The 19,459-nt window shown below is 42.1% G+C and overlaps 1 protein-coding gene across 1 annotated transcript in view; it reads right to left on the reverse strand.

The window, feature by feature from the left end:
• Positions 1-19,459, reverse strand: part of LOC137341780 (protein monoglycylase TTLL8-like) — a 71,770-nt gene that overhangs the window by 18,271 nt on the left and 34,040 nt on the right. The window contains exons 6-7 of the mRNA XM_068005282.1: positions 9,203-9,317; positions 7,698-7,838 (exon numbers count right to left, since the gene is read on the reverse strand). Of these exons, the coding sequence (XP_067861383.1) occupies positions 7,698-7,838; positions 9,203-9,317 (256 nt within the window). The remainder of the gene's footprint in view (positions 1-7,697; positions 7,839-9,202; positions 9,318-19,459) is intronic.

The following is a 19,459-nucleotide window of genomic DNA, read 5'->3' on the forward strand; positions in this document are numbered from 1 at the left end:
AATGAATTCTTCAATATCACTTATAGCTGTTGACTGGAGTTGGAGTTATCTCCAAAATAGCTAAAGAAGTTGGTGAGTATTTCGGCAGCAGCATGTTCTGACCTAAATTGCTGAAAGAGACAAAAAGGCAAAGTGGAAATATAGCACATTTGACTGGAGAATGGAAAATCTGGTGAGACGGGACCTTTTAAAGAGCTGGAACATGCAATATAATGGGAAGTTGTAATGGTGATAGAAAGATTGATTAATTGTTCACAGTGGTACAAAGGAGATATGTGAGCCATATTGCTACATTTCATGCTGAAAGGTTGGAGGTCCTGCTGCAGAAAATGGACCAAAAGGAGGCTAGCGCTAACTGGGGCTGAAAGCCATCCTTCAGTAAAACCGCAGGTTCAAGTTGTCTAAAGGAAGGTCACTGACTGAGTCAATGTAGTCACCCAGGTCCCTCATATATGACTTCAAAGAAGGAATGCATTTTCTGGTGTCAGGAGAAAGACAAGGTATTCTTCAATTTTCTGATATTTCTTGTGAGGCCCATTAAGCATGGCACAGACCTTAATTGGGAAGTGTGCAGTCTCTGGGAAGTATCACTTGCAGAATTGTACACAACCTTTGCCCTTTTGCACACACTTTCATTGTGCCAAAACTCCATTCCACATTTTTCTTGTAGGTCGAGGTGGCAGTCAAGCAACAGAAAACAAATGCTGAGATGTCGAAGATATGGAGGCTGAGTTGCTCCTCTGCAGTAGAGGGTTCTCGATTGGGTCAACAGCTATGGATAGACTTGTCCTCTTAATATCTGGCCACCCAGTGTTCCTTCATTTTCAAATAATGTGGGCTGTTGCATAATGAAAGCATCATAGCTGCTTCCCAGATAATGGTTAGAGACATGTATATTGTTTTTGTAGTCAGATACCAGCTGAACAGTAATTGAATACAAACCCTTTCTGTCTATGAGGTTGATGTGAAGAGCCCTCATGCCCATTTGGTAACTATGTACAACATTTTGCACTTGAGAGAACCTTGCCACCATTGATCACTATTTGTCCTGTCTACCTGATGCCTCCTTTCCACAGGAAAAGCGAAAAAGGTGTTGGCTCTTGCAGACATAGCGATTGTCACCTGTGTGATATGTGCATACACTACAGAATTCCTGATGTGGCAGAGGTCCTGAGGGGTGGTTTCGAAGGACCCAAGAGCATGAAAGTTTCATGCTGTGCTGACCTTCATTGCTAAAGGAACAGCTGTCCATGATCAAGATGGTGTCTATAGGTCATTGTCCAGCAGATGGAACAACTTTGTGGCAGCCCATCTCGTGAAGCAGAAGACTTCTCTGACATGTCCAAGTACATGTGGCGCAGTCTTTAAATGCAGGTCCTAGAGTAATGAAAGGTGTGACCAAAATGCAGCTGCATTTGTTGGCCCCTCATAAAGTCCTCTTCATCATCTCAAGTATGCAGCAAATTCAGAATCTCCAAAGCAATACCCATCCTCACTACTTTGTATGGAGTGATTTCAAAGGCAGTAGCAAAAAAGAATAATGAAGCACGTTATTGACAAGGAGGGAAAAAAAAGATGCAAAAGTGGGGGACCATCTAGTGAAACTAAAGACTGAATGGAACAAAATGCAGCAAAATGTAATTGAAAATACAAAAGAAAAATACCACAACAAAAATTACCATCTCCTTTTAAGAAGCTCACTTGAGCAGGTTAGGTTTTGGAAATTCGTATGTGCCTAGCAGCATGCTGTGGGAGCGCTACACCCACAACTGGGAGATTTGATGTGGGAGCTTCCCAAGGTAATTTAAATAGTTATAAGAAGCTGCAGATTTTTTTTGCCCCCAAATTACCTGCCTGATAATTGAGCAACCCACAAATCAGTTGCACGGGGTCAGATGTCCAATTATCTGACCCATGCCACAAACTCCGGAAATTAAGGCTTATAAGCCAGTGAGCCCAGAATGAACAAAATATTCTGTTTCAACAAATGGGACTGGTAAAGGAAGGCACACAGATGTAGTTGTTTATCTGAGTGGGTGTCATGGCTACCACTTTTAAATTCAACTACATATGCCAGTTATGCCCTGCTGTATCAAATCATGCATAGTACATATCAGTTCATTCGCACCATTTAAAACACCGGCATAAATGACAGTGGGTGTATATATTTCTTCAGTAGACTTGCATGTCTTTTTTGAAGTCCATGGTCTCTTTACAATTGTCAATTTATAACAACAGCCAGATTACGTTTTCCCAATATGTGAGGGGTTTGCAGTATTTGTAGCTCAATAGTACATAATTCAACCGTCACACCAAATACTCATCATGTCATGATTACAACAGGAAACTTATAATACAGGCAGCTCGCCATAAATGGCTTCACAATCCATATCAGTTCTTTGACCCTTTTTTACATATTAGTGGTTGTTTACCAGTGTTCTTTCTCCTGACCTCATTTGCAAGCAGTCAGGGTCACAGTGTTCTTCTGTGCTACTTAGATATAGTAGCCCCAGAATTAGTGGTCAGCAGTAAGCTTACCATCTATGGATGTTAAATATACTAGGTGCCATCTTTCAGCTGAGATGTTAAACTGAGGACCCATCTGCCTGTTCAGCTGGACATAAAAGATGCTATGGCACTGTTCAAGTGGAGCAGTGTTCTCCCAGTGTCATGGTCAACATTCTTCCCTCAACCAAAAGCAGGTTAACTACATTTCACAGCGCAGAAACAGGCCATTCAGCCCAACTGGTCTATGCTGGTGTTTACGCTCCAGACAAGGCTCCTCCCACCCTACTTCATCTAACCCTCTGAGCATAACCTTCTATTCCTTTCTCCCTTATGTACTTATCCAGCGTCCATCATTCGAATACCATTTCAATAAACTAGTTATTTATTTACTGTTTGTGGAACATTGCTCTATGCAAATTGGCTGCTGTGTTTTGCCGACAAAACGGTTACTACACTTTAAAAGTAATTAATTGGCTGTGAAGCATTTTGGAACATCATCCCAGGATGTGAAAGGTGCTGTATTTATTTGCAAGTTATTTATTTACCAGCAGAAATTAATGCTGACATTATTTCACATGAAATAATGGGCCATAGTTTGCTGGGGCAGAGCATCTAACGGCATATGCCATTAGTTAGACTTGCCCTTGCACCTTTAGGTTTTTAACCAATCAGATTTAAAGACTGTGAAATTAACAGCGCAACAACTGAGAAAGAAGTGTAAGTTAGAGTGGGTGAATTCAATATCAAATCAGGTACAGAAAGAGAAATAAAGAGGGAAAGAATGATTGGATTAAGGAAGAGAGAAAAAAGAGACCGAAAGGAAAAGAGAAAAAAAATAATTTTAAATTTTACATTTTTAAAATCTCCAACAATTGAAATCTGAAGGAATGAGGTTCCACACTTGTAATAGTTAATTTTCAATGCCAGAGAGATTGTTTGGCAGTAATTAACACATATCACGTCGTTAAAAGGGAACTTAGACTGAAATGGACAAGATTTAACTTTCTGTGGTGAGTTTAGTTCATATATACTGTGAAAATACAGCAATTTCATGCCATTCAATGCATCTCAATGGCGAGGCAGAGGGCGAGGTGCCGTTTTCGCAAAGTTAATGGTGGAGTGGCACAACTCGGACAGCAACTTTTGGATTTTTGGGTTTAACTGTGCATCTGCCCCTCGCCTGAAGTTGCTGCATCATTTGTGCATAAATAAGGCAAGCACCGTTATTTTGGCAGCAAAATTTGGCCCAATGTTAGCATTAATTAACCGATAAACATAAGGATAAAGCTACTCCAGGAACCAAAAGCCGAAAACATTCCACTTGTGTGCTCCAACAAATACCCTATCAAGCATGTATTCAACTTTCAGTGTTGCTCCAGGGCAGCACAACAAAATGGCAGTCCTGCTGTTTCAATTGCCATTCATAAATAGGCTCCCTGTGCTCAATGTACTATGTTTGTGTCCCGAAAGTTGCGGTTAGGAGTTTCTTTTCTTTCTGCATTTAGAATGTTAATGGTTGAGTGAGTGATTGATATGCCTGAACATTGAGAAAATTAGTTTGTTTTGCTTTAAACTATTGACCTAAATTATCCTCACTGCAGCAAGATGCCCCAATGCCTAATTTTTGAATGAATGTAAAGCAATAACTGTAATGCACTACAAAAATAGTACACACTGTGCAGTAACAGCATGAATAACTGTTCATGTACTCATCATGGGGAAAAATCCCATCTCTGCATTATTTGTCACAAAGACTGCAAGCTTTTACAGAGCACCGAGATCCTATGATAATTTCAGATAAGGAAGACCATTTGGCCCATATTATTTAGCCATCCCAAAGCAACCCACAGTCCCCCCATTGCAGTATCTAATTGTTTGCTAAATGATTCCAGGGTTTTCACGTCCACTTATTGATCAACCTCTGAGTGAAAAAGAATTTCCTGATATCAATCCTAAAGTTACCTTTAAGTAGTTTGAACCTATGTCTCCTTGTCCTACTCCCACAATTTAATTTAAAGTAATATTTACTATCTTATATGTCTCCACAGGATCACTTCTCAGACACCTGCTTTCCAGTAGAAAAAAGTCGAGAAATTCAATCGCGCCTGAAAATGAGAGCGGAGGGGGCAGAGTGACACTGCATACACCTGTTCACACCAGAACTGGACACAGTACTCAAGGTGTCGTCTGACCAGAGCACTGTAAAATCTGATTATGACTTCCTCTGACATGTGCTCCACTGTTTTGGCAATTATGGTCAACATTCTATTGGTTTTGTTGATTGCTGCTCTGCATTGGTTGGACATGTTTAGTTTTGAGTCAGCTAGAATTCCTAGGTCTCATTCCACTTTATCTTGAGCTATTTCAACACTATTCATGGAGTATGTGTGTTGCTTATTTTTCCTTCTGATATGCAATACTTTGCACTTGTCTGTATTAAATTTCATGCAGTATAAAGTAATAAATTCCTCACAAAGCTATCAAAAATATGGGTGGTGAATTGGTTTACGCTAGTAGTGTGAAACGGGCTCATAACAAATCGGCACCTGTTTTACACTGTGCCCGAAGTCAATGGAAAAGACCAATTTCTCGCTCATAATTTTGTTTTCATCTCTCCTGAAGTGGCTGACTTGTGTTGTGTTTGCAGTTGTACAGATACCAGCAGCCCTCACATATCTTGTCCAGTGACCACTCTTTATACGTTTGCCTATATACTCAGTTTATAAAAGCTACTAGCGGCATCACAGCTGAGCCCAACGTTGTCATCATCCAACATCCATACAAGCAAGCTTTGAGGCAGAGGGTCACTGGATTTTTCCCTACCCTGGTCCAGGGTGTCAGACATAAATGTACTATCTGCACTGCTGTCCTGCCTGAAATCAAGTAAATCAGTGCAGAGGAAATGAACCTGGGAGTTTCAGTACCACACCATTCGGTACATTAATCTAAAAAAGCAAAAATATGATTTTATGGAAGGGCATGGATGTCAGGATGCAGCTGTGATGAAGACGAAGGATAATACTTTAGATGTGGTGATTCCAATTAATATGTTTTCTGTGACAAAACACTCTTCTTCAAACTTATATTGCAACTGGGAAAGAACAGGATGGAACGAATTGTGAAGCGTATTGGCAGTTTCATAACAGGTGCACAGCATAATAACAGTATGAGATGAAAAACGAAATCTGCCGTCATAGTCCCCGATTTTAACTGCCAGTGGATTTTGGACGAGTGGGTAGTGAGCTGAATTCGAAACTCACCTGCTTCCCCAGAAAATAGGCCTGAAGTTTCTTAACTTCCGAACCTCGTTAGCATCTCGTGGGCGGGTTTCCCACCTGACTCACTGACACGCCGGGAAAACCACTCACTTATGGAAAGCAATTTCTGGTGGGTCAACCAGAGGCCTAGTTAAAGCAGGAATGCACCTCTTAAATCAAGTTTGCATTCCCTTTTGGCTGATTTTGCTGTGGAATGCTGTAGGAAGAAAGAGCTTCAAGATGAGTTGCATGCGAGGCAGCATGTTCTCTGAGGCCTCCCTGCAGGTCCTGTTGGAAGAGGTCAGGGCAAGGAAGAAAGTTCTCTTCGCAGCGAGTGGGAGGAGAATCCCTTAGCACCAAGTCCACCAGGCATGGAGAGACATTGTAGAGATTGTCAGCTCCAGGAGCATCATCCCCAGGACCTGGATGCAGTGCAAAAAGTGCTTCAATTTCCTCACATAAATAGCAAGGGTGAGTACACCTCTTCATTGTTCCATCTTTCTCATAGAACGCATGGCAAGAGTCCTTTCCCCCTCCCCCAGCACTTTCAACAATTCCCTCTCCTCCATGACATCTTTCACCACCCAGCATAAGGACACACTATACCACCTCTCATTCTCATTAAAACACACACACATACTCACCTCTTCCTTGCTCCCATCACAGCAGCCACTAGCACTATTCTCTTCTCATTTGCTAGCCTTTACAGAACCACAAACTTCTCTCATGGCTCCGTTCTCACCACACTCCAAATGGAGTTGATGTTTTTGATTTTAACCGCTCACCTGCCCCTTTTCCGCCGGGCGGGTTGGGTTACAATTGGGGCCATAGTTTTTGAAAAAACAATTCCTCCCACAGACTGATTGAAAGGCATATTTTGTGAACCCTTATAAACAAGAGGGATTTTTTTTTATAGCATATCTATGATTCGTAATGTATATAATTTATAACAGTCATAAACTAGATTGGACTTGTTAGTGTTGGCAATGTTTACAAATAACGCATGGCTCAGGTGATCTCCCAGACTGGTTTTGATTGCCTTAGGGGGTCAGGGAGGAATTTTCCAGACTGTATTTTCCCTTATAGGCCCAGGGTTTTTCTCTCTCCCAAAAGATGGGAGGTGGGAGGGTGAGGGGCAGGGGGGGTGTGGGGGAGTGTAGGAAGTGTCTGGTCGTGATGCTCCAGCCATCATGAGTGTGCAGCAGGCTTGATGGACCTGCTGGTCTTTTCCTGCCTGTCACCTTCGTATAAGCACTTGTGCACATATAAGGGTGCAATAAGAGTGCAATAGCCAAAGCTGGCTCTGGGTGGGAGCCTATGCAACTGAGTTAGCATTTTAATAAGACGTTATCCTGAAATTGCCTAATGTGTGAAGTGTACAATATATAAGGAAGTTAGATTTCCTTTGTATTCTAGTTTGGGTACAACTGTGTGCCAGGAAAATTGTGGTTCGTTTGCATATCCTCTAAATACCAACACAATAAAGTTTATAACATTTTGAAACATAAACAAAGATATTGGGGTTGAATTTCCGTGGGGGCCCTTCCTCTCATCACCATAACTTTGGTGGAAGAGCTGCAGAAACCCCAGAAAAACAGTGTACGTGGTGTATATGTGTTTTCTCCAATGGTTCCACGGCTCTGCCGCAGTTTACAGCAGACAATCGGGAGAAATCCTGTTGAAGTTCATCACCCTTTGATTTATCTAAAGTTACCCATTTTCTTAGTTGACACTTTTGGGCCTATCAATATGCTGCAATATTCATTCAACAAGGATTGATTTCACATCTTAAGTCCATATTACGGTGTCATGTTTTATGGTTTGATTTGTTTTGATTTTCCTAGACAGCCAGCCTCAATTGGGAAAACCCAGTGCAAAGTAACAACCTTTTTACTGCATCTGTTCAACAGTTAAACAAAATGCATGTTTTACCTGCCATGCAGCCTTCTTTAATTCCTTCAGTATCATCTTTTTCCATCTGACCTTCTCCAGTATTTGGACTTGATCGATCGCTTGTAGGATGGTAAATCACCCATTTCAGTATACTGATTGCACTAGTAAGTCTGAAGTCATCTGAAAGCAACACTATCTGTTTTTAGACTTGAGTTATTTGTAAGTCAGTGAAATAAATGTGCATTCTCTGTTTTTCAAACACAAACAACAGTAAATTTATCCTGGAAGTTCTCTAAGAAAATAGTGAACAGATTTCTGGTAGTCACTTTTACTTCTGTGTCCCACAAGCATTTACTACGTTTCACTGTGTGACAGCACTAAGTTAAATAATAGCTGGCAGTTTTGGAATGATATCCAAGAACCAAAAGGAGTCTGATTCCTGTGGAGTCACATGGGTTCTCACTAGTTGTGCCTGTGGCTGATACCAAAGGAATTCACCTCAGGATCTTCACCCAACTGGAAATGTTAGGTGCCCCTGGAGGGGGTTTCCATCCATTAAAATGGTTTGTCCTAACAGGTAGGAGGATTTTGTTAAATCACATAACTCAGACAAAAAAAACGGAAAGGCACCTTCACTTAAAGGTACTTCCCTATACAGTATGTTCACCTTTAACCAAAAGTCAACAACTTTTTTCCTTATACATCAGGTTCTTATCAAACTCTATCATATTATTATAGAAGCCTAATAAAAAAAAAGTTACTAAACATTTATGCAGAATAAAAACATACTCAAATTTGGAATGGAAAGTGGAGAGGAAGATGGAGATCATTCTCAAAAACAAAACTGTAGAAGGGATGGGGTGGGGATGGGGATGGAGAGGGCAATGGAAGTATGGGTTAAAATGATGTGCAAAGATTTACCAAATATCTCCAAAATATGACATGTGACAAGTGGATATCCAATCCAGAAGGGATATTAATTTTCAACAAATCCCCAGTTGGAAGTCATTTATCCATTTTGCACTTTTGAGTCAAAATTACTTCTTTCCTTAAAAATGTCTCAAATGAATATTAATTTAGTTGCAGTAATTTTTTACTGCACAATCAGGAACATGCAATTTTTAGCAGACTGCTTTTTATGAGATGGTATGAGGTACAATGCATGCATAGCAGAGGAGTCAATCCTTTGTGTATCGTACTGCATCTACAATAATGCTGCTGAATCACCTGTTAAGGTGCCAGAACGCTGGCCAATTATTGAGCACTTTAACAGCAATCAGAAAAGCCTAAGGCCTACACTGGCCTATCCTTTGGTTCAGTGTGGTGGTATGACAGTGTTCCTTTGGAGAAATAAGAGGAAAAAATCTGGGATGAACTTTAACAAAGCAGATTTTATCAGGGGGCCAAGATTAAACTTGATGTGGGCTTCTTCAAGCACTGTTTATATTTCTTTCTTTCACACCTGCAAACAATCATTTCCAATTCCTCATCTGGTGAGAGCTTGTTTTTTTATTATTTTAGAGTTAAGGGAATCTCATACTTACTGCAGAGTGCACGTTCTTCGTTCACATTAGAAAGCAGATAGCACCGTGGAAAGAAAGTGTCAGAGTTCTCATCCAAATAAGAAGGCAAGTTCCTCAGATTCATGCAGAGTCTAGCCTTCGGTGAGACAACATTCAAAAATCTTTGATCACATAAACATTTGTGAAAATGATTATCTTTAGATGAAATGTTTATAATCAATATAGTAATAGAATCTGAAGATATTTAGCATCCTTTAGAAGAAAGAAAGCACCTTTCAAACCCTTAAGATGTCCCAAAGCACTTCACAGCCAATGAATTACTTTTGAAAGTGTAGTCACTGTTGCTACTTAAGTGAATGCACCAGTCAATGTGCATTAAGCAAGGTCCCACAAAGAGCAATGAGATAAATCACCAGTTAATCTGTTTTGGTGGTGTTGGTCGAAGGACAAATGTTGGCCAGATCTTTAATTGTGTTCCTTTTATTATCCCATTTCTAGATTATATAGATATAATAATTTGTTTTAAATCAAAATTGTTACTGAAATTATACATCAGAGCTATAAAAATCATGATAACTGTAATGACTATCACAAATGAACTGAATTATATTCAGTTAAAGATTCATTCAAAGAATCATAGAATCGTCACTGCAGAGAAGGAGGCCATTCGGCCCATTGAGCCTGTGCTGCATTGTCAGAAAATCTTACTTAATGTTAATTAAGGAGCAATGTAAAAGCAGCATTTGGTAAATTAATGGTCTGTTGTCACCACAGTAAAGTGTCTTTCAAGACCTTTTATCATACTTATATGCAAAGAGTTCCACAACGATTCAATCATTAAACTATTACAAAGTCTGTCCAAATGTTTCTATTAATAAAATTCATGACAAAACTGCTGTTTAATTAAAATCACTGAAAACAAAAACAGACCAATGATGTGAAGCAAAATGGCAACTTGGGCTAGGTGTATTACCAAAAAGTAAAGTTGGATCTCATAACTTACTTCTTCCTGTAGCTCACACAGGTTGCATAGTCCAATATCACTTGAGGCTACAAATTACTGTTGACAATAACAGAGGATGAATGTTTAACATGTTTGTATGACACCCCTCTATCACTATTTTAACATTTTAAATAAATGGGTTAATGTCTCTGTTAAAGTAACAGATAAAGGAATTCATATAAACATGGTGGTTTTATCCCCAAATCTAATTTCTATCCTTTGATGACTTACTTACTCAGGAACATACTAAGTCCTCCCATTTATCCTTTATATCATCTGTGATGGTGTGAACATTTGAAGTATTTTGTGAGATGGGCCTGTATTTTCCTTACCATCAGAATTTCTACTGGAAGTGAGACATGCAGGACTTCCAGAGCCAGTACAAGCCTTCCGTGACCTTGTCGCATTTTTCAGGGGTACTTAATTATGTATTCAGGTGGACTCCTGTGTTCATAGCACCCCTCTTAGGAACAAAGAAATTTCTAGATGAGAAAAGACCAAGATCCATCTTTTTGCCTTCAACCATCCTGGTAGTCGCATGATACAATGATAATGGAGTTGTTGACTAATCAATCACTATCAATTAGTCTACAAAAGACCCAGACATGGGGCGAGGAAATCCCCAGTGGTGGAGAGATTTGGAAACCATGGGGGTAATTTTAACCCCCAAGAAAGGGTGGGCTGAGGGTGGTTGGATAGTGAAAATAGTTGATTTCTTCAGCAGGACCGCATCCCGGCTCCAATGCGCCCAGCCGCGTTAGAATGCATGCGCGCAACAGAAACCCGAAAGTCCTGTCACCACTTAAAGCCAATGGGCCGATAGTTAAAGGGACGATGTAGGTAATTTAAACACTTAAGGTAGTTAAATTTTTGTGGATTCTGCAACAGAAACCGATTTAACTTCTCCTGAACGTGTCTCCCCTGGCTTCTGAAACACGCCATTGAAATGGTGGCGGGATGTTGTCGAAGCTCATTTGGCCCTTTAAACCAGTGATTAACACATCTGAGTAAAAGGTGAGGTATTGTAACTGGGCACTCAGTTCTCTCAGGCAAACATTTGGCTGGGAGTTCTTTGTGCTTAGACTGAGACTACTTTTTGAGACTGAGAATTCTTGTGCTCATACAACATTTTGGAGACCGTCAAACTTACAACATTGGGATGGGGGGGTACAATGGATCAATTTCACAGTACATCCACAGTGGGCATGCCTGGGATCTACAGGTGCAGAAGACGAGGTACGGAACAAGGTCCTGGAGAAGAGCAGAGAGGGCACCAACTGGGGGGCCGATGTCGCAGGAGGCACTATTCACGCGAGTGGGTACACAGGCAGACACTGAGCTTCCTGTACCTCTCTGAGGAGCAGTGCCTACGCAGGCTCAGATTGAGTCGGCAGATGGTCGCAGACATCTGCGGCCTCCTTCAGGAAGAGCTGCTCCCTGCTGGGCCTGGTGGCCACACCTTGCCCATCGCAGTAAAAGTCATCACTTCCCTCAATTTCTTCACCTCCGGATCCATCCCGAACGCCACCGGTGACATCTCCAGGGTGTGTCAGTCGTCAGCACATAGGTGTATAAGACAGGTGATGGGTAGCTTGTTTGCCAAGGCATCCGACTACCTGAACTTCCCCCGCGATGACATCAGCCAGACTGAGAGGGCAGCAGGTTTCAACTCTCTGGCTGGCTTCCCACGCATGCAGGACGCGATGGACTGCACACACGTAGCAATCAGAGGACCTCCACATGAGCCAGGGCTGTTCATCAACCGAAAGAGATATCACTCCATCAATACACAGCTGGTGTGCGACCACCAGGGGAGGTTTCTGCAAGTGTGTGCCAGATTCCCTGGCAGCTGTCATGATTCATTCATTTTGCACGAGTCCAACATTCTGGACCTCTTTCATACAGAAGACAGACCCGGCTTGAGGTGCTCCATCTGCACCTGTGCAGGGGCGGACTGGGCCATTGGCAGAGCAGCACTGCAGGTACTGGTTGATGGGCGGGCAATAGGTGAGTCGTGGGAGCGCTTTGAGTGGAGTCCCACTTTCATATCCTCTTTTGCCATCATCCCTCTACCAGGCCAGCACATCACTCCCACCACTCTGCTGGACAGCAGGTTGGTGAACAGATGTGCCACATTATAAGGCCTTGGATAAGGTATCTGTCATCTGCTTAAGGCAGCAGAGATGTTGGCATCCAAAGTCTGCACGGCCGTTGTCATGGCCTGCATAGACTCATTTGGTGGCTCAATGAAGGCTGCCACTCTTTCCATTGCAGATATTCTTGCACTTACCTGCATCAACAATCCACTAGTTGGTCTCCTCCATCCTCTCCGCTATTGTGGAGAGTGTGCGTGGCACATTTTCCAGTACCTCGCAAAGGTGCAGCTGTACCTCGATCATTCTTCTTCTCAAGAATGGCCCCAGGGTTCCGCATCTGTGTCCAGCTGAGCAGAGCTTAGAGAGTGCACCCCCGATACAGACTCTCCACAGCTGCCCCTTCCAGCAGTTTCTGCTCCTGCTCACTTGTGACTTGTGAATCATCAGGTGACAATCCAACTATCTGTCTAACAGGACCCACTGAAGTGCGAGTATCTGCTGTATGACCTGTGATGGTGCGCCTCAAAAGGAATGAGCACCTCTGAGGAATCAATGTCTTCCGTTTCCCCTGATTGTTTTTGAAGATGTGAAGGACTTGGGAGACAACAGAAAGTGATATGAATTATTCATCAGAAAAGTGACAATCTTTCCAATGACCATACTGAGGTCTGGCACAGTTCACTCATTATCAACTCAAAATCAATTCATCATGTGTATGAAAGATGTTAAAGTTCTGTCACTAGCCATCTGCGAATTCCCAGTTTCTCCAACTCCAATGGATAGACATGCAACGGTCCCATTTATTTCTATGGCCTCCTCCTCCACATCTGTGAGCTGGACTATATGTGATGGATCACCTTCAGTTCTCTCCCTTGTGTTTTGCACTCTCTTCTCCTACAAGGGGAGAAATAACAGACCTGTGAGAGACTGAAGGTGCCGTTTCCACCCTATGAATGCATTACTTTGGGTGAGGCTAACAATGAAACAGAAACAGCAGAGGGTGATTATCAGACAGATATATCACATTGCATCAGGATTGGGAATGGGGTGAGTGGCAGTGGTGGGTGCATAAGTGGGGAGTTGAGGAAGTACATAGAAAGGGAAGGATAGTTGATGCTGTAACTTAACTAGGTGTAAGGAGTGATGTGATGGAGTAAGTGCGCCAACACAGAGTGAGAACAGAGGGCAATGTTGCACAACACAGGATGCAGATGAATCAGCAAAAGTACTCACTTTTCCCGACCTGGTTAGGTCATTAAAACACTTCCTGCACTGCAGCCAAGGCCTGGGTTCCGTGCTCCTGCTGATGACCTGTTCTGCCACATCCAGCTAGGCTTTCTTGGTGGCAGAAGCAGGTTTCTTCCTCCTGTCACCTGGGTACAACACTTCCCTCCTGCTTCTCACGGCGGCCAGTAGTACCTCAAGGGAGGCGTCCAAGAACCTCCGTGCTGACTTTCCTCTATGCCCTTCCATTTCACTTTCGCCTCCTTTCTCCTTCAAAATCCATTTTTGCATAGGCCCTTTAAATTGGCAAATTGGGTGTGTAATTGGCAAATGAATTTCAATATAGATAAGTGTGAGATATTACATTTTGGTAGGAAGAATAAGGGGGCCACATATTGCTTGGATAATAAGAGTCTAAATGGGGTAGAGGAGCAGAGGGACCTGGGGGTACTGATACACAAATCACTAAAAGTAGCGACACAGGTTCATAAGGCCATAAAAAAGACAAACCAAGCATTGGGGTTCATTCCTAGAGGAACAGAATTGAAAAGCAGAGAAGTTATGTTAAACTTGTATAAAACCTTGGTTAGACCACACTTGGATTACTGTGAACAGTTCTGGTCTCCATATTATAAAAAGGATATAGAAGCACTGAGGAAGATGCAAAAAAAGATTTACTAGGATGGTGCCAGAACTGAGAGGTTATACCTATCAGGAAAGATTGAGCAGGCTGGGGCTCTTTTCTCTAGAAAAGAGAAGACTGAGAGGTGACCTGATAAAGGTCTTTAAGCTTATGAAAGGGTTTGATAGGTTAGAACTAGAGAAGATGTTTCCACTTGTGGGGGAGATCAGAACTAGAGGCCATAAATATAAGATCGTCACTAATAAATCTAATAGAGAATTCAGGAGAAACTTCTTTACCCAGAGAGTGGTGAGAATGTGGAACTCGCTATCACGAGGAATAGTTGAGACGACTAATATAGATGCATTTAACAGGAAGCTAGAGAAACACACGAGTGGGAAAGGAATAGAAGGATGTGCTGATAGCGTTAGATGAAGTAGGGAGGGAGGAGACTCGTGTGAAGCATAAACACCGGTATGGACTTGTTGGGCTGAATGGCCTGTTTCTGTGTTGTACAATCTACGTAATTCTATGTAAATAGTTGGCTTTAAATCGCATCATGCGGGTGCACAGTACGCCCACTGTGCAGATTGGAGACGCGAAGCCCGGAACTAAAATTAAGTGCCTTCAATTGAGACGCGATTGCACAATCCAACGCGCTCAAATTACTTCCAGGTTTCCCACACTATTATTTACCCACCCACTGACTTCCTGCCTCCATGCTAAAATCATACCCCATAGGTCCAAAGTGACCTATTCCTCCCAATATGCTACACTTACTATATGTCATGCATTAAATCACTCACACACTGTATCCCAAAATATTATTTCTTCTGGGAGTCGGACTCTGATTGGGTAGGAAATCAAGTGCTGTTGCAGCAATAATACCTACAGCAGCATGATGGGGCATGCCATGTATTGTGTCCAGCAACAACATACAGTCAGCAGCAGCAATGTCTGTGGGAGAAGTCTCCTTTTTGCAGCATTGCAATTTCTTCTGTCTGGATTCCTCTAAATGAGTACCTTAAACTCTCCTCCGCCTCGGGGCAACCACGTCTGCGTGGTGAATGCCTCATACTGAGTTGTTATTTCTGAGAAGCAGAGCTTCCACGGACATAAAGGGAAATATCAAAGAGACCTAAACTCTGCCCATTTTTGCATGTGGCAGGGCATAGAATGGGAATTGCCCCCGGGAGGGCTTGGAGGAAAATTCCAGCAGTCATTTTTAGAGATGAAGGATCAGCGGGAGCCCTCCCTGCCCATTAACCTCCATTATCCACTCTTGTACTGCTGAAAATGGGTGGAATTCAGGAATAAATTCCGGGCGTTAATACTGTGGAAGTGTCGTAAAGTTCTGGTCCCACTGTTTCTGTTCTAAACTGTTTATATGTTTTCACTTGATATTTAGTTATTGACTCCTTTTTTGCTAATGTACCCTACTGTAGGTGTGTGGGCAGGCTAGCATCCTGGCTCTCTGCTTTCACCCAGATCGCTCTGCAATAGTCCACTGAAAATTTTTCATTCTACCCCATGTCGATTTACTTGGCATGCTCCCTCTTTCACTCCTCTCCAACAACCCTAGCTGAGGTTCATCTTTCTCCTCTATGAAGCGACATCTTACTACACCAATGTATCGTGTCACAAGACCACCTAGTTGAGTTCAGTCGCACTTGCAGTTGGTTTCATCATCAACACCAAGAATTGCTCAGGTCTACCACATCCTGTTTTCTGTATTGCTAAATCCTAATCTAAAAAGGAAAAAGCAAAATATTTGCATATTCTTTGTCAATGAAACTCATCCAAATTCTGTGGTTTTGCTTTCCACTTCCTAAACTGATACTGTGATAATGCTTCTGAAGAACCCATTCCCCATCTCAAAAAGTGCAATTAGAGAAGGTTGCAAAAGGCATTCAAAAGTAATCATAGCACAAGGAAAAGAAAGTAAACAAGCATACAAAAATGCAAAACAAAGGGACTCATTTTTCAAAAGTTATATGATTCTATTTTGCCACTATTTGGGGGTACAAAGTACAATTTTCCCAAGCCCAAATCATTTTGTCACTTTTTGGTATGGCACACAATTAGAAGAACAGCTAGGTTAGTGATCTCAAAAGAAAGCATGCCTTTCATGCCAACCTGTTAAACTGATTCAGCAGTACAAGAGCAAGCAATATAAAATGGGAATTCAGCCCCACCTCTTAAATTATTACTGTTAGATTAGCAACTACCTTAGTATCCTTTTAAATTACATGCAAGAAATAATCCCAACAAGCTCTTTTGACCAGAATCCAGCCCCCTCAAACACCTCACCCCCACTGAGTATCACTTTGTTGATTAGAGCCAACCACCCCGTCCTCCTCATCGCTCTATTCCTCTTCTCCCTCTCCCCCTCCATTCTCTCCTCTCCCATTAACCCCTCCCTCCTCCTACATTTCCCTTCTTTCTTTTCCCTCCTCCTTTTCCTACCCTTCTTCCTCTCTCCCTCTCCCTTCTTCACCCACTCTCCCCTTCATTTCCATCCTTCCTCTTTCTCTTATTTTTCTCACTCCTCTCCTTCTCCCCACTCACTCCTTCCTCTTTCTCCCCACCTTCTCCTCTTCCCTCTTGCCACTCTCTCCCTCCCTCTCCTCACCTCCCTCTTTCCTCCCACCTCTCTGCCATTTTACCTCTCTCCACTACTCTTCTTCTGCCCTCCCATATGCCCAGTAGCTTTGGCAGGATTTTTTTGAGTGCAGTTTGGATACGAACTGGCCAAACCAACAAAAATACTTTAAAAAGTTCATTTTTCAAATAGAAATTTCACAATAAGGCTCAAATAGAAATATTATTACTTCCATTAATCTAGTAAAATAGAGCAAACGAAAAGTAAAAGCAATCTTGTCGGACAAAACTCTGAAACACGAAGTCCAAGTGCTGGTTATGTGTCGCTGGTCTATCAATAACTTTGCTACGATTCACTGCAATATTCTGCATGTAGAAGTGCAAACCCAGCTAATCGGTTTTCACTGGTTATAAATCTGACTAGCTCGTGGGAAAACATCTGTTGTTTCTATGTTCTATCAAGTGATCTAGGACATGTTCTTTAGAAAGGAGTGGCCCGATTTTTAAAAATCATAGCAATTTCAACGTGTATTTGAATGCCCTGAACCATATCTGTGCATCTGTCCCCTCCCCACTCTCCCTTCATGGTCCAATTCAATTATCTCCTGATGTGGAGATGCCGGTGATGGACTGGGGTTGACAATTGTAAACAATTTTACAACACCAAGTTATAGTCCAGCAATTTTATTTTAAATTCACAAGCTTTCGAAGGAGGAAGCCTCCGAAAGCTTGTGAATTTAAAATAAAATTGCTGGACTATAACTTGGTGTTGTAAAATTGTTTACAATTATCTCCTGACCTCTGACTCTGAATACTGTTCTTGGTCTTGACTCCCCATGTACAACACCATGGGAGATCAACTACCAATATATTAAATTTGCTATGTACATCATTTGGGCATTACTATTTCTGTCATGTCTTTAAGTGGCACTTCGATAGGATTTTCCATTATTAAGTGAGCAGTTACCAGCTGCACACCAATCACCAGGTGGAACTTCAAACGGTCCAAATCTGCAGCTTTCAAGAAATATTTAGACTGCATCCTCCATCTTGCTTTCCCTTCAGGTAAGTTCTTAAGATTAGTTTTAGCTTTAAATATTTTATCGCTCTTCAATTTTCAATACTATTTTTCATTTCCAGATTCATGCTAGCTTCCCCTGACCCTGTAAAATTTAAAATTATCCTACCTGCTTCTGCTGGTGCTGCCCTTTGCCTTTCTTCCAGGGGCTTCCACTCACCATTCCTCATCTTGTTGGTGACCAGAAATGGTTGCCATTTTAAACTGATATTTGCTTATTTTTAATTTACACATTACCTCCCTGCTCTCCCGTTCTGCAACCCCCTTTTAAAGAAATATCTCTTTCTATGCCAACACCACTCGCTCCTCCCGTCCCGCTGGCTGCAAAACTTGCTCAAAGCACAGCCCCGCACTCAGGTCGCGATCATAGCCCCAGCTCTAAATATCGCTGTCATCTTCCTATCCCTCCTCTCCTTACAATCCAACTGCAGCCTTGGTGCCAAATGTAGATGCCATCCCCCTCTCCATGCCCCCCTCACGATGCTCCTGTTTCCAATGCCATTGCCTCTACCATTATCTCGAGCCACTCTCCTGCCTCACTTGCCCTGACTCCCAATGGAACAAAACCAGCTCCAGCCCATATCTGGCAACCCTGCCAGCTAATATATAAAATACATATGTTTAAAATATTATTAAAATTAAACTACAATTGAATTATAATTAGAACATATAAATAAAAATATTAAGGTATATATTATTTACATATAAACATTTAAAATTCTTTCTTTGTGTGACACTTTTAATATTAGGAAGAATCAATGCCCCCACCCCCTCTGTTCTCCTAATGCCCCCTTATCCTTCCTCCCCTTCTATCTCCCTCCATCCCCCATCCTCTCCCACTTACCCTGTCCTCATTGTCCCTTCTCCCCTCCCCTCCCCCAATTACTGTCCCCTTTCCTCCTCCCCTTCTGTCCTCCCCAGCCCTCCCTCACTCCTCCTTCCTCCTCCCTCCTCCCCTTCTGCCCTCACCAGCCCTCCCTAGCTCCTCCTTCCTCCTAGTCTTCTGTCCTCACCAGCCCTCCCTCGCTCCTCCTTCCTCCTCCCCTTCTGCCCTCACTAGCCCTCCCTCGCTCTTCCCCTTCTCCCTACCCTATCCGCTCTCTCCTATAAATAGTACTCAAAGAGTTAAAATACTCAACTCACTATATTTCCATACAAGCCTCTTTCCAGATTATCAGTATTTTTAGAATAGTAGCCCAATTGTAAATTTTAATACAACTTACATTTATATAGCACTCTTTACATACAGAGAGATGGCTCTATGAACATAATAAACATGCATAACAATGTTCACCATAGTAGGTTTTATATTGTACACTGTAGATTTAGTTTTTTTTAAGGTGCCCGTAACATCATTTTATCTTTTATATGACCCGTAACTTGGAAAGGAAGATAAACTGGGGAATGAATTTTGTTTTGTTTGTACTGCCTTTGGAAGTTTTTTCAGTTGATGCCCAAGCGTGATAATCTTTGCCAGAAACAATCTTCTTTCTACTTGGCAGACCTGGCTGTTGTTGGAACCTTTGCTGGCATCAGTCCAGCACATTCATTCTCCATAAATATCAGCCAATTGGGGCTGTGGAGCTGATTTTCAATCAAAGATGACTTTCCTCAGATCTATGCCAGTTGCAAACTTTAGCCCATGAGACACTTG

Source organism: Heptranchias perlo, chromosome 24 (genome assembly GCF_035084215.1).
Source record: "Heptranchias perlo isolate sHepPer1 chromosome 24, sHepPer1.hap1, whole genome shotgun sequence".
Classification (NCBI taxonomy): domain Eukaryota; kingdom Metazoa; phylum Chordata; class Chondrichthyes; order Hexanchiformes; family Hexanchidae; genus Heptranchias; species Heptranchias perlo.